The sequence below is a fragment of the Podarcis melisellensis genome (genome assembly GCF_964234715.1).
Source record: "Podarcis melisellensis genome assembly, chromosome: 10".
Lineage (NCBI taxonomy): Eukaryota > Metazoa > Chordata > Lepidosauria > Squamata > Lacertidae > Podarcis > Podarcis melisellensis.
In genome coordinates, this window is record NC_138542.1 from 3,660,992 (window position 1) to 3,676,061 (window position 15,070).

Consider the following 15,070-nt stretch of genomic DNA (forward strand, 5'->3'; position numbering starts at 1 on the left):
GCTGATATTTCGTAGGAAATTAAAAGATTATAAGGTTTTAATCAGGGAGTGATATGTAATACATTTTTCTAATTTGTAACTCTGAATGGTATGAATGTTCATTGTTAATGAGGATAAAGGATGAAGCAGAGTTTATAATGAACTCAAGTTTTAACCTCTTTTTATATTTGTGCTGCAACTATACATTTTAGCATGACTTTTCATCACAGCAGATATATATATTCCATCCCATCATGATTCTCTCATTTTTACAACCATTCTTACTTACGGCTAAGCATCACAATGCCATCAGTTTCTTTTATCATTACCATCAATAGCCTAATTCCATTGCTCTTGTTGAACTTATTGGTATCTCAAAGGAATGCTTGGCTGCTGGCACAATGAAATATTGTTGCATTTCATGTTATTATAATTGGTTTAATCTCTAAGAACTTGTTTAGAACATCTAATAATTTAAGAGAGAGATCTAGGGCAAGTGTTGCATTGCATTTTTATAGAATTTTAGCATTGTAGTGCCCAAGAATAAGAAAGTATTTAGTCAGATCAGCCATGGTCATGTTGGGTGGCAGGCTACTGTCACCTGAGGCGCTTGAATATGGAGGGGGAAATGATTTGCTTTTCAAGGTTATGTTGCCAGGAGTGCAGAAACAATGTTTGTGTGCTTTAGACACTCTTAAAACATAATAGGTGTGTGAGATATGATGTTTACTGATCTTTGTGAAAAGCTATGAAGGTAAGTCACTTATAACTTGCTCCATAAGAACTGTGTTTGATTTGCTTTCTTCTTTTTGAAATGTTTAGATTGTTCTAAAATGAAGAGGAAGTGATTGCTTCTGACACATTATAAACTTTAGAGTTTGCTTTTTAAAAATGGTTCTTTTTAGCTTTCTGCTTGCACTTCAGTTGACCTTTGGTTGTTTCTGTGTTTTAGATATTGAGGTGCAGAAAATGAAGAAAGCTGTAGAATCTCTAATGGCAGCAAATGAAGAAAAGGTACCGGAATGTTCTTTAGTTTTCACATTTGTTTATTCAGTTGAACTTGTGGCTTCTGCAGAGAATCAATAAGATGAGAGCACAAATTATGGCCCTTATTAAGGGGTAAGAATCAATAACAATTCCCCAAAATGAAAAAGGCAAAGTTTAAGAGTGCAATACTTCAAGTGGGACTTTGCTTGATTAGTGCGAGTGATTCTGAAGTATTCTTTGTCTAACACCTTGGATTTCTTAACTCACAATTGCCCATTGTTTGCCACCACCATTTTTATTTTTTATTTTTTGAAATTGTGGTGTTATCCAATGTTCCCTAGAAGTGCATGGAAGCAAAAGACCAATCTTAATTGCAACAGATAAGAGTCTCTCTTTCTCCAGGATCGGAAGATTGAGGAGCTTCGACAGTCTCTCAATCGATATAAGAAAGTGCAGGACATGGTGATACTGGCTCAGATAAGAAAAGGTACTTCAAGAGCTTTAACATGGGTCGTTTTACAATGTTTTACCATATGTTTGTTCTCCTTAACTGAGTAACACCGTTCTGTTTTCAATGAAATGGCCAAGTAACCTCTCATGTTTAGGTTTGTTTACATGCAGAAGACATAAATCATTCCAAAGAAGAACCGGTAGATCTGGATACCAAGGATTCTTCAGTTGCCTGTTAGCATCTCAGGATAGTCATTTATTTGGGGCTAATGGTTTAATCTGAAAACACTAATGGCACATTTCATTGAAAATTAATTGGTCAAGTTCTGTTAATTGTAATGGGAAGACTAAGAACAGTGCTTAATTGCCTCTCCCATTTAAATACAATGACACTTTAAAATGCTTAACTTTTGTGTATGGTGCCTAAAGTATTTTGTGGGTCTGGATGCCCTTCCTAGTCACAGCCACTTGTATTCAAAGCCATCACCTGCTGTTTATTACAACTGGAGCAATCCACAATCTTTCATTTTTGTAATCTGTATGACAAATGCTTAAATGGCAGAGTGGGGTTTACAAACTTTAATTTGGAAGTGCAGCAGCAGGATGAGATTCAATTGGTTTTTGTGGGATTGAATGAATTAGTTGAATGTCTTTTTTCTTACTCAAATTCTTCCGTAATTGATTGCCATTCTCCATTTCCAATTAATTATTACCCTCGTCCATTTTCTGCAATGGGGATAGCTCAAGTAGAGAAAGATGATGCGACCAAAACCCTCATGCTGTCTGACAGATGATTCAGCTGAAATGTTCAAACAAGGTTTTGAATTTGTGCCTTGACAAACGAACCCTTAACTTTTTAGGCAATCTTGTTAGAGAAAAGCAACTTGCAATATTACCAAAATGCAAAAATGTACATATAAAACTTTTCAAATGTAAAATGTAAAACTTTACATGATGAAACCATGGCCATTCCCCAAAGAATCATCACTTTCACTGTTTGCAGGCATTTTGTAGGGGATCATTAAGGCTGAACTGTAGATAAATTTATCCTTTGAGGTCTGAAATGCTTTGCAGCATTCCTTACAGCGTTTTTTCTGTGTGCTGCTTGCTTCATCATATCCTGGTCTCTGCTGTAGAATAGGAATCTCCTGCCTTTATTTCTTCCCTTGTCATACGTGTTTCTTTCCCTAGTTCTTTCTGTTTGATATGGAATTAACTTGGTTGTGCTTTACAGTGGAAGCTTCTAGCAATCCCTTCCCATAGGCTTCTAGACCAGGGTCCATTATCACTTGCATGTGGTCTGGCACATTCTTGGAAACGGCAAATACATTCACATATGAAAGGCCTTCCAGGCTGAAATAGTGTCATCTATATCAAAACAGGGAGTCTGTTGTTGATTTCTTCCCTTGAGCTAGTCTACCCAAGTGCAGTTAGGAAGACCATTGGCATGACCATTTCCCCTGATTGCCTCTATTTTTATCACACTTAGGCTGCACTCCTGTACCTGCTCACCTGGAAGATGAGCCCCCTTCAACTCAAGATGGAATTAGTTTTGAGTAGATATGTTTGCAGTTGCCTGTTAGGATCACAGTCCTTGTGTGTCAGCAGCTGCACAATTGCATTGTGTGTGCAGGTGCCCAAAGGAAGAAATCAATATATCATGCATCCCTTGGAATTGGATTTAGCTTTTAAGCACCGATGCATGTTCAGCAATTGTTTTAGTTACAAAACCATAATCCCTAGACTAGAATGTCAGCCTGAGTATTGCTAGGTCTGTGTTCAGAGTGCGAATATTCATATAGAATTTCTCTTCTGTGGTGTTAGGAAAGGATGGTGAATGTGAGGAGTCTACAAACTCAGGATCTCTTTCAACGACTTTGTCAGATGAACAGATTCTAAACGAATATGAGAAAAGTCCATCCCCTACACCAGGAGAAGGCTCTCCAAACTACGAAGAGTTTGGAACACAAACTCCTGAAAAGGTATTTCTTTAATATTTCTCTCCCTGATTCTAGATTTGCTTTCTTGTAAACTTAATTGGAGTCCCAGCTGTTGTTAGAAATTAAACTTTGTACTTGTAAAAGACTTAAATGTAAGGCTTAACTTAGTACAGTTTCCCTTGTTACATAGATATATTCCCTTTCTGGGTCTTGTGATTTTGAGGTGAAATAGCTACATGATGATTTGTGGATTAAATTATTTTTATTGCTACGTTTAGTGACAGTGTAGATCTAGCATTAACCATTGTCAGCAACAAAGAGTAAGGTAAAAGGTAAAGGGACCCCTGACCATTAGGTCCAGTAGTGGCCAACTCTGGGGTTGCGGCGCTCATCTCGCTTTATTGGCCAGGGGAGCCGGCATACAGCTTCCAGGTCATGTGGCCAGCATGACTAAGCCGCTTCTGGCAAACCAGAGCAGGGTAAACACCGTTTACCTTCCCGCCTGAGCGGTACCTATTGATCTACTTGCACTTTGACGTGCTTACGAACTGCTAGGTTGGCAGGAGCAGGGACTGAGCAACGGGAGCTCACCCTGTCGCAGGGATTCAAACCGCCGACCTTCTGATCAGCAAGCCCTAGGCTCTGGGGTTTAACCCACAGCGCCACCTGCGTCCCGAACAAAGAGTAAACTGTGGATCAAATGTTCAGATTCCCTATCCCCCGCCATCTCCATTAACCACAACGGGGAAACTTGGGAAGGAAACTGGAGTGTGAGTGGGGATGGGGAAAGAGAGCAAATGATTCCACAGCCCTCTCCTGGTTTAGTAAGCCATGATTTATATTACGAAAGTGTCACATGACTTAAGGCTGCAATTCTCTGTGCACTTGACTAGGAGTAACACAGTAGTGCAAAAATTGCGTAGGATTGGATCTCATGAACCAATTTAGAGGAGGACTGCAATATTAAGTTGATGAATAACATTAATTAAAAAGGTACCTGATTTATCACAAGGCAGATCTTTTTTATGTGGTTGGTTAATTTATAATACAAGTAGTTATTAAAATGGAAGTATCTGGGGCTATCATAGTCCATCGCAGAAAAGGATACCACTGCGAAGACAGAGGCTGCTGCAACATATGCATCCATCACCTAAAAACAAAAAAGTGTATCAGTGGATTTTAAAAATTCATGTTCCAATTGATTCTTAAGAGGCTGCCTGCCTTACCTTAGCTATATTTGTTGTTGCTCATAAATAAAAGTTCATGTGTCACTTTTTGGGTCTAGAAGCCCCCCCCCCAAGCACCCCACTGCCATGGCTCACATTAAAAAGAAAAGAGAAGGGATTTCTGACTTCGGTTTCTTAAATAGTAGCATTCTATGTTGCATGGCAAGCACTCTTAAAAAGGTCCCCCGCCCAAAAAGCAGTTTGTAGCATAATTTGAGGAAATTTCTTTAAATGGAGGATTTAAAATCTACCTTTTTGCTTTGTCTAATAGGACATGGCAAATGTTACAATAGAATTAAGGAGGATTTGATCCTACCAAGTTTAAAGCATTTGCCTTGTAGACCGATGGGTGTTACGTCAGAATTATGTGCGAATGTTAAGATGAGTGCTCAGGTGATCTCAGAGTGCGTTCTGGATGATGCGAAAGAGTTGTATGCCTTGTTTGTATTCTGCTTTGTGCAATAGGTAACATTTCATGTTGGAGGTCTTGTTCCAGTTGTATTTTCCAACGACGGTATAGATAAATTGGATATGAGGATCTATGACTATCAAGTGTAGGCTGTATGATGAACCTGAGTGATAAAATATGAAGGCTTCAGGCTGTTGAGCCTTGAGTGTATTGTGTGCCTAATGTGTATCTCTGCTGCCTTCTCACGGGAGTGCTGATGTGCTTTCTCCCCTTGTAGAATTCACCACAGATCCATACTAGTGTCTTGCAAGTTCCCATTCCTTCTTTTTCACCAGCATCCAGACGTTCAACAGAATCAACTGATAAAGTTATTGCCAGTGATGCCAGGTATGGATACTTTACCCGAAAAAGAAAGAAAGAAAGCCAGTTGTGATAAAAATGTGCTGAATAATGACATAGTGTCTGTTTGATAAAGCAGATTAAGGTCTACAGCTTCAGCAACAGTGTGGTGGTGGTGGTACGTTTTCCAAAAATGGAAGGTTGTTAAAACAATGAAATGGCAAAATGGAGTAAATTACGAACACATCTTACATGGGGATTTTGGTTCCAAGTGTTCTGCGTATACATGAAAATCACATATACCCAAACCCTTGGAGCCGTTCTGCAGCCAGCAGGGGAAGGGCAGAGAGAGACTCCCCAGCACTCCCAGAACCTGCTCTCTGCACCAGCATGCAAGAGGGGGAGCCGAAAAGCTATTTTTGTGCCCAGTAACCCATGCAGACCCTTATGAGAGGGCATATTTTTAGCAAATGCCTTAAATTCACCATGTTCTAACTTGTTGCTTTTTACAGTGAAAAACACACACCGATGGCGCCTATGGAAACACAGCTTGGTGACACAAAATTGTAAGTATTTTGTAATTGTGCACAGAGATATTTTAAAAGCTGACAACAATTTAATGTGATACCTTGTTTATATTGTTTCTTGCTTCCTTCCCTCACTCTGATGCTTGCTGTTTTAATCTAGTTCAGTTTTCCATTTCTATTGCAGTATGAAGCGCCTTCAAACAAGCTATATAGCACCAGGAATTTACAGAATTTTGTAATATATTCCTAAAGTATATGTGGTTGCCTTTTGCACTAAGACAAAGGAGAGATTGGCTGGCATAGTGGACTGCTAGTATGCCCAAATTCTTAATCATTATCACCCATGCATAATTTAATGACTTAGTTAAATGCTTTGCTAAATTGGGGTGTACTTTTTTATAACAGAATTTCTAACACAAAAGTTCTGCACTGACTACTTCAGTATAATATTCTTACTAGACTCTCTTAGTAAAGAATCGGAGCAGAAATGGACAGTATGAGAAGAATATTGTACTGAACAATGTGTGCCTTTTGGCAGTTTGCGGTTAGTAAGTGGTACTTCAGTGGCATTTGGTGGACTTTTATTTCCTTCAGAATGCATTTGACAGAGGCTGAAATCATAATAACTTGCTCTGGAGGGAAGTCTTAATGGTTACTAAATACAGCACTAGGGAGATGCGAAAGAAAGGGCTAGTTTAGATGTTACTTGAAGGCCCCATCCCATGGAGGTGCATGATGCCTGCTTCCTGGACCTGCGCATTCAAGGGGGAATGGAGTGTCTACATTGTGGCCTCTGCAGTTAGGCCGGAATTAGGTCACTACCCCTACAGGCTGGAGTGCAGAACAGATGGAAACTAAAACCAGATGAGCAGTTCTGATTTTGAGCTGGCCGATATACCGCATTTTTCGTCCTATAGGGCACACCGGCCCATAGGGTGCACCTAGCTGTTTTTTTGGGGGGGGGAATAAAGAAAAAAATTATTCCCCGACCCCCAGGTGCGGGGCTGAGGCAGGGGAAGCCCGAGCTTCCCCCGACCCCAGCCCCCAGAACAGGCTGCTATCCGGAAGCCTTCCCCCAGCAGCCCCGACAAGCTCTGGGAGCATTTCCCACCTCCCGCAGAAGCCGGCCGCACGCTCTTTAAAGGGGCTGCGCGGCTTCTACTGGGTTTTCTAGGAGATGGGGGTATTCCCTCACCTCCCGCAAAACCGGCAGAAGCCGTGCGCTCTTTAAAGGGGCTGTGCGGCTTCTATTGGCTTTTCTAGGAGATGGGGGAACTCCCCCACCTCCCTGAAAAGTCCACAGGCTGCCATCCGCAAGCCTTGGGAGCCCAGAGGGAAGTCGCGCCGGGCTCCCAAGGCTTGCGGAGAGCTTCCTGAAGCCTGGAGAATGAGAGGGGTCAATACGCACCGACCCCTCTCGCTCTCCAGGCTTCAGCGAAAGCCTGCATTCACCCCATAGGACGCACACACATTTCCCCTTCATTTTTGGAGGGGAAAAAGTGTGTCCTATAGAGCGAAAAATACAGTATTTGGAGACCTGGTTATCACAGATCATGTTTGAATTGAGCTGGTGCTCTTGCAGAAAAGTTAAAATGGCCCACATCAGGATTAATCCAATTCTGCTGCTACATAATTAAGAGTGCACAATTACTCGGAAGTAAGTTGCACTATTTTCAGCAGGACTTGCTCCTAAATAGGTATGTGTAGGATTGTAGGTCTAAGTTACTTGGAAAGTGCACAAATGTCATAGCAGTGGGGAGAAGAGAGGCTGAAAAAAGCAATTGCATTAGCTAAGTACACAATTTTCTGGGTTTCAAGCATGTGTATTATACTTAGGTTGCAATTCTGAATACATTTCTTCAGCCTCTGTAATCAATGAAATGGTGGTTTACTTTTTGAATGACGCTATGGCTTCTAAAGTACATGAAATGCAGAACAGAAAAGCATGCTCATTGACCGCATGTCTGAAACATTGAACAGCTACAGTTTTGGATGCCTTCATACCCTCAATCTGAAAAATAGCATGCAATTTGATGTTTTGGGTGTATCAGCATGTAGCTTGAAAAATGGGAAATTTGTGTTGAATGCTGCGTGTGTGTACATATCACTGCAAGTTAGTGTTGGGAAAGAAATTTGGTTCAGTGTGCATTTTAATGTACACCTACCTAATTCATCCCGCAATCTGCAACAATATGTGAATCAAAACCCAGCAATTCTTTGGAATTCACACTCACCTGAATTTTGCAATGCAGTTCTCAAACTGAAAATGTTTTTACAAAAATGCATATATTAAGGGGGAATGTGTATATTAGTGAGAATTGCTTGCAAAAATGTGCACTGAATATTAGGCAAAATTACATACAAAGTTATTAGGAAAGATGTTGATGAATTTTTATGTGAATTTCTTTATTGTGAACTGGGAACTGAGGGTTTCTTAACCTTTCCCATGCCTATTATCACCTTCAAAGGCTGCTCCCAGCCAGGTTTATTTCAGTTTTGGGGGAAATGATTAAAATTGTCTTGGAGGGGTACAGCGTGCATCTTCAATAAATAATATGTGGGAGTAGAAAACCACATGTTTTTCTTGTCATGTAAAGTTCAGCCCTTAATATCCTCATTTTTGCAGATGGATGGTAAGCGAGATAATAGGTCTATAGCTATCTACTCAGTTCGTAATAAGATTTGAACCATGGTGTTTCTTGGTCTAGAAGTCATTTTCTGGTATAATCTACTGGTAGTGGTCAATGAAATGGTATTACAGTCATTCCTTAGATCCCGAACATTCTGGAACTCTGACGTTTTGGATCCTGGACGCTGCAAACCCAGAAGTGAGTGTTTCGGTTTTCGAACATTCTTTTGGAACCCAAACGTCCAGTGGAGCTTCCACAGCTTCTGATTGGCTGCAGGAGTTTTCTGCAGCCAATCAGAAGCTGCAATTTGGTTTTTGAGCATTTTGGAAGTCCAATGGACTTCCAGAACGGATTCCATTCGACTTTCAAGGTACGACTGTATAACCATTCAGATTCATATAGGTGTCACTATAGTTGAGAGGGAGACAAAATTTGCTTTAACTTGCCCTTTCTTCCCCCTTTCCTCTGTTTAAATAAAGTTGCATCTTGCTTTAACCTTTATTGTTATTAAAAGATTGTGTTCAGGATGCAAGATCGGTTACTTATTTTTCTTTTCCTGTGATTCTAGAACTTCAGCTCTGCAAAAATCCAGCAGTCTTGGAAACTTGAAGAAAGAAGTGTCTGATGTACGTAGGCCTATGTCTTTGTTTAAATTAACCGTTAGCTGTTTCTTAAAAATGCTGACCCAACTTGTAGGTTGTATTCAGCATAGCACTAAGCAAAATGTTCCATCAGTTCAAGAGTTTCTTTTTGTGCAACTAATACTTCCCCCTTTTCCTCCCCACATCTTCCCCCTATATCTGTTCTGACTCCATCCCCCCAACCTTTGGAGCAGATTTGGCGATGAGGTGGGGCACACAGGAAGGAGAAAGGGAAAACCTAATTGCACTGGTGCTAATCCTTGGACTAGCACAACTATTGAGTTGAATATCATCTGTCTTTCCCTCTCGTTCAGTTCTTTCCTCTGAGGTGTAGCTCACACATGATGATTGCAATATATCAACTGATGACTTGCATATGTAAAACAAGCTCTTTTTGTCTGATCTCAAATCATGGGGAAAGAAGCGGGGCTGTATGTTCCTTTGGATGTATATATCCATTTGTTCAATAAATCCTTATGACTTAGACTCTGTTCAAAGGCTCTCTCAAAGAAAATATTATCTTACCCTTTTCTAATAATTGCAGTTCAGTTTTGTTCAAATAAGGAGTTTCTGAAACCTTTAAAATGCTTTTATAGGCTGCCCTGTATGCAGCCAAATTAATACACTCTGGTAAATGTTGTAAGTAGACTAACATGTTTTAGTTGAAATTAATTGGATGTATTGAATCAAAGTTTATTTAAAGTGTTTAATGCTTCAAACTTTTCCCTGACAGGACAAAGAGTCTGGGCAGAAGCAGGAAAAGGTAATGTTTCTCTGTTCTGTGTGTTAAAGAAGAAATTGCAGGCGCAATCCAGAGAAAGTTGCACTCCCCTAAGTCCCGATGAAGCAGATGGAATTAGATTATATCCTTGCTCATTTTCTTGGCTTGCTCATCAATATTAAGCCAGAGTTTCCCAGTTCTGGTGCAGTGGTCAATTTTGGCCTAATGTGAACCAGGATCTTCACACCAAAACTGTTGTTCTTTCACTGTTTCACATAGTTTATGAAGCCTTGGGTGATAGAAAACAGTCATTGACTCCAAATTACTGTAGCATCCTGGTAGCACCTCCTCCCCTTTACCACAGTACCAGCATGCTGGTAAGAAGCACATGCTGAACACCAGAGTATGCAATGCCTTTTTTCTTTGAGTTGTGTGCTTGTGCCTTCTGAACATACACAGAACGAGGGTGGGGGATGGAGATCTTAAGCCTAGTAGACGTATCTCTTACTCCTGCTTACTAATTTTTTTAAAAGCAGGGACAGCTAACCTGTGGCCCTTCACCCCTGAGTGTTGGCCATTTTAGCTGGGGCTGATGGAAGTTGGGATCCAACAACACCTGCAGATTAGCAACCCCTCTTCTAAAGACTTGCATTTTTATGAATCAATTTGCCTTTTAAAATTATTCAAAATAGTTTTAAACAGAAGATATCACTCCGTAATTTGCAAGTACAACCTGTTGCAGGGCTGTAGCTCAGTGGTACAGCATCTGCTTTGCATGTAGAAAGTTGCATGTTTAATCCCAGGCATCTCCAGGTAAGGAGAAACCCCTGCCTGAAATCCAGGAGAGCTGCTGGCAATCAAGGTAGACAATATTGAACTAGATGGACCAATGGTCTGATTCAGTATAAGGCTACTTCGTATGCAACCAGCTGCAAGCACTAATTTATCACATGTGTTGCTGAACGCTTGAGTACAATGGCGGATTTTTAACTTTTCTTTTCCTGAACAAACAGAGCAAAGCATCGATGGAGAGCAGCAAATATGGAACCCTCCCTCCCAAATCCCCAGGTGAAGAAGATGCCTTTGGGACTCGGAAGGGCCGGTCTTCCTTTGGGCGAGGCTTTTTCAAGATCAAAAGTAGCAAAAGGACAGCAAGTGCACCTAACTTGGGTAGGTTCAGTAAAGGCAGAGTTTTTCCACTATCTATATTTCAACTAGGGGAAGATATTCTCCACTGGCATATTTCATGGGGAGATGCAGACATATGAACAAGAACCACTTTCATCAGTAGATGAAACAAAATTTTAAATGCTATGGATTCCAGTTCTTTCGCAGAACAATGGGCAAGTAAAGCATGTATTCTCCTGCACTCTTGTAAATTCTCTGTGGTAATTGGGTATGTTGTGTGGTAACAACAACAATTTGTTTGTACCGTGCCAATCTGACTGGGTTGTCCCAGCCACTCTGGGCAGCTTCCAGCATATATAAAAATATAATAAAGTATTAAACATTAAAAACCTCTCTATACAGGGTTGCTTTCAGATGTCTTCTAAAGGTTGTACTTATCTCCTTGATGTCTGATGAGAGGGTGCCCCACAGGGTGGGTGCCACTACCGATAAGGCCCTCTTCCTGGTTCCCTGTTGCTTTACTTCTTGCAGTGAGGAAACCGCCACAGTGGATCTCAGTGTCTGAGCTGAAGGAGACGCTCCTTCAGGTGTACTGGGCCGAGGCCGTTTAGGGCTTTAATGGTCAGCACCAACACTTTTAATTGTGCTCAGAAACATACTGGGAGTCAATGTAGGTCTTTTAGGGCCAGCATTATACGTCCTGATGCCTGCTCTCAGTTATCAGTCTAGCTGTCACCTTCAAAGGTAGCCCCGCGTAGAGCACATTGCAGTAGTTCAAGCAGGAGATAACCAGAGCATGTACCACCCTAGCGAGACAGTGTGCAGGCAGGTAGGGTCTCAGCCTGCGTACCAGATGGAGCTGGTAGACAGCCACCCTGGATATAGAATTAACCTGTCCCTCTTTGGACAGCTGTGAATCCAAAATGTCTGCCAGGCTGTGCACCATTCAGGACCTGGGTGTCCCCCACACCTGCCATTCCTTTGTCCCCAGAAACAGTACTTTTGTCTTGTCAGGATTCCGCCTCAATCCATTGACTGCCTTCCATCCTCCAAATGCCTCCAGACACTCATACAAGGACATCCACCTCTTTCACTGGTTCTGATTTAAAAGAGAGGAAGAGCTGGGTCTCTTCCGCATACTGGTGAACACCCAGCCCAAACCCCCTGATGATCTCTCCCAGCGGCTTCATATAGATGTTAAAAAGCATGGGGGAGAGGATGGAGTCCTGGGGCCCCCACAAGTGAGAGCCCAGGGGTCTGAACACTCATCCCCCACCACCACTTTCTGAAGGAAGGAAGGAGGAAGGAGCGGAACCACTGTATAACAGTGTCCCCAGCTCCCAGCCCCTCAAGACGGTCCAGAAGGATGTCATGGTTGATGGTCTTAAAAGCCGCTGAGAGATCCAGCAGAACCAGGAAACATTTGTTCCTAGCCTGCCTTTGTTCCTAGCCTGCCAGAGGCAAATGCCAGTATGTGCTAGTAATGCAGCCTTTCCACTGCAAATAGCGGCAAACAAATCATATTGGAAAGAGATATTTAAGAACCGTGCAAGGAAATATTTAAATGTGAAGTAGTAGGAAGGTAATTGTTGCACATTGTTCTGTTTTTGTAGATCTCAAAACTCTTCCTGAATTGTTTGGTTTGAGCAATGGAATAAGTGCTAATTCTCATTTGGCCTCTTTGTGTGTTAGCTCTCTGTGTTATGCATGCATCGTTTTGGGGGGGGAATTCTTCTTCCCTTGTCTTGCCATTGTCATGTTTTGATTTGTCTTATCTTGTTGCCCCGGGTATGTTCCTCCCCCTTGTGCTGCGTGTGGTTATGTGCGTTATTTGGATGTCTGAAGATCGCAGTCGAAGTGCAAGTGCACCCACCTTAGGTATAGTAGACCTGCATGCATGATTGGCGCCATGTTCTGAGAGCTGCTATTGCTCAGCCACGGCCATGCAGACCTCTGTACTGGAACGTTCATCCATTTCTTTGCCGCTCATGCACACTACTAAAATCTGGCTGCATTGTTTAGTTGTAATGGCCTATACTAACAAGAACTGCCATAGAAAAGTGTTTGAGAAAATCCAAACCAAGTGAATCGCAGCATCTTTCTGACGTAAGAGGGACTAAATGTGCTTTTGCCTAGAGGCAACTTTGGCATGAAGGAGATGAGATGCCTCAGGCATCATGCCCCAAGTTGCGTTATATAAAAAGAAGAGCAAGTCCAAGTATTCCTTGATACCAGTTTATTTGTTCCTTTCCTCCCACAGGGATGGTTGCAGACCCTTGTGCAGTTTACCCCAGCTGATGCCCTCCAGATGTTGTCAGATTCGAGCTCCCATCAGCCCTCACTGTTGGCCGTGTTGGGTGGGGCTGTGGGGAGTTTCAGCCTACAGCATCTGGAGGATACCATGTTGCTGTAGTATAACAAATGAGAAGGCAACATGGGACAAAGAAATCAATGGAACTTGCTTCCTACCAGTATATTTAGGACCCAGTGTAAGAATTCCAGGTTTTAAAGAATCAAAACAGTGAAGTATATTCACAACGTAACATGGCCTCCATTCACATAATCCAAGCAGTCTGCTTGACTTATCTATATAGCTTATCTCGGGTATCAATGACTTTTTCTTTCAAACAGTTTAGTGTTTCCATAGCTGCTCTGGCTAACTTGCAAATAAACGCATTATAATTCATTTTTGGCCATTACTGTTTACTATTTTGAATAATTTTATATGGTAGCATTCTTGTCATTGCTTTTGAGCATTCTTTTTAAGCTTCTTGTAGAGAGAGTTCACGCATATATGTTTAGCTATGCAGCTAATAGTCCCATGTAAAATGGTAAACTATCAGCTTGAGGTGAGGACAAGTGTGTTTGCAAACACACATATCATACATGTGTGGTCATTTGGGAGTTAGTGCTGTGGCTCTCTGGTGAGTGCCCTTCTACTGGCAAACCTGGCTTTGATATTGTGTAACGTGAAAAGAGGAACTTGGCATTTTGTTGGTTTGTTGTTTTCTATCCCAATTTGTATGGCGTTTGCTGGCACATCTCTGCTGAAGCATTGCACTGCTGATATATCCTTAGCTTTTTTAAAAAAATAAACAAATGTATGTAAATAAGCTGTTCGCCCAATCCTAAATGTTAATTATATTTTGTAAATTATTTGCTCAGTAGTAGGGGGATTGTCAGCAGCTTCAGAAATAGTTCCAGTCCTGGATGACTTTATTGGCTTCGCTGATGCTAGAGCAACATAAATGTCAATGAGGAGTTATTAGTGTTAATGTTTTTAAACCCTTTTTCTGTTCATAGAGCATCCAGAGTGGCTTACTGCAAAGAAACAAAAATGTAATCACTACAGTTAAAAATGATCAAGATCAATGCAAAATACAAGTTAGAACTATGTAGTCTAAAAGCAGCAGACACATTTTATAAAATCAAAATAGCAACAGAAATTAGACATTTCAAAGCCTATAAAAACAAAAATGTTTCCAGCTTCTTCCTAAAGTGGGTTTTCCCCTAAGGTAGGTGTGGGGAAGTTTTCATCCTCCAGATGCTGCTGAAGTACAACTCCCATGAACCCCCCCCCCCCCCAGCAAGGATGGTCCATGGCCAGGGATGACAGCGAGTTGTTCAGCAACATCTGGAAGGCCATGAATTCCCCACATCAGGTCTAAAAGGCGGTATGCTTTTTTGTTTTTGTTTGTTTACAGTTGCACTGTATCAATCTCTTGCACATCTAGTGTTACATTATTAATTGCTGATGATCACCTAACCGTATTCACTATATCTCCTTATTCCTGGACTTTGTCAGATACATGAAGGGCTGTCAACACAATTGCTGGAAGCCTTTGCCTTCCAGACAGTCACAGGAAGCTATACACATTTTTACCATGTGTCTGCCTTAGGGCTATAGTTAGTGTATTGTATACTTTTGTAATAAAGGGTGATGGGATAAAGATCAGCCATAGCAGAGATAATAATCAGTATTAGTTTATTAAGAAGATCTTTAATTGAATGATACTTTAAATGCCAAGTAAAGGAGCACACAATTAAATTACCTTTCTTTCCATTCATGTGACTTTTTAGCCAAGGTTGTTTC

The 15,070-nt window shown here is 41.3% G+C and overlaps 1 protein-coding gene across 1 annotated transcript in view; it reads left to right on the forward strand.

Annotated features, from left to right (window-relative positions):
• Positions 1-15,070, forward strand: part of PPFIBP1 (PPFIA binding protein 1) — a 106,339-nt gene that overhangs the window by 43,895 nt on the left and 47,374 nt on the right. The window contains 10 exon segments of the mRNA XM_081927905.1: positions 932-993; positions 1,369-1,453; positions 3,241-3,398; positions 5,269-5,378; positions 5,843-5,896; positions 6,042-6,092; positions 9,056-9,113; positions 9,862-9,891; positions 10,863-11,019; positions 12,823-12,855. Coding sequence (XP_081784031.1) covers positions 932-993; positions 1,369-1,453; positions 3,241-3,398; positions 5,269-5,378; positions 5,843-5,896; positions 6,042-6,092; positions 9,056-9,113; positions 9,862-9,891; positions 10,863-11,019; positions 12,823-12,855 — 798 coding nt within the window.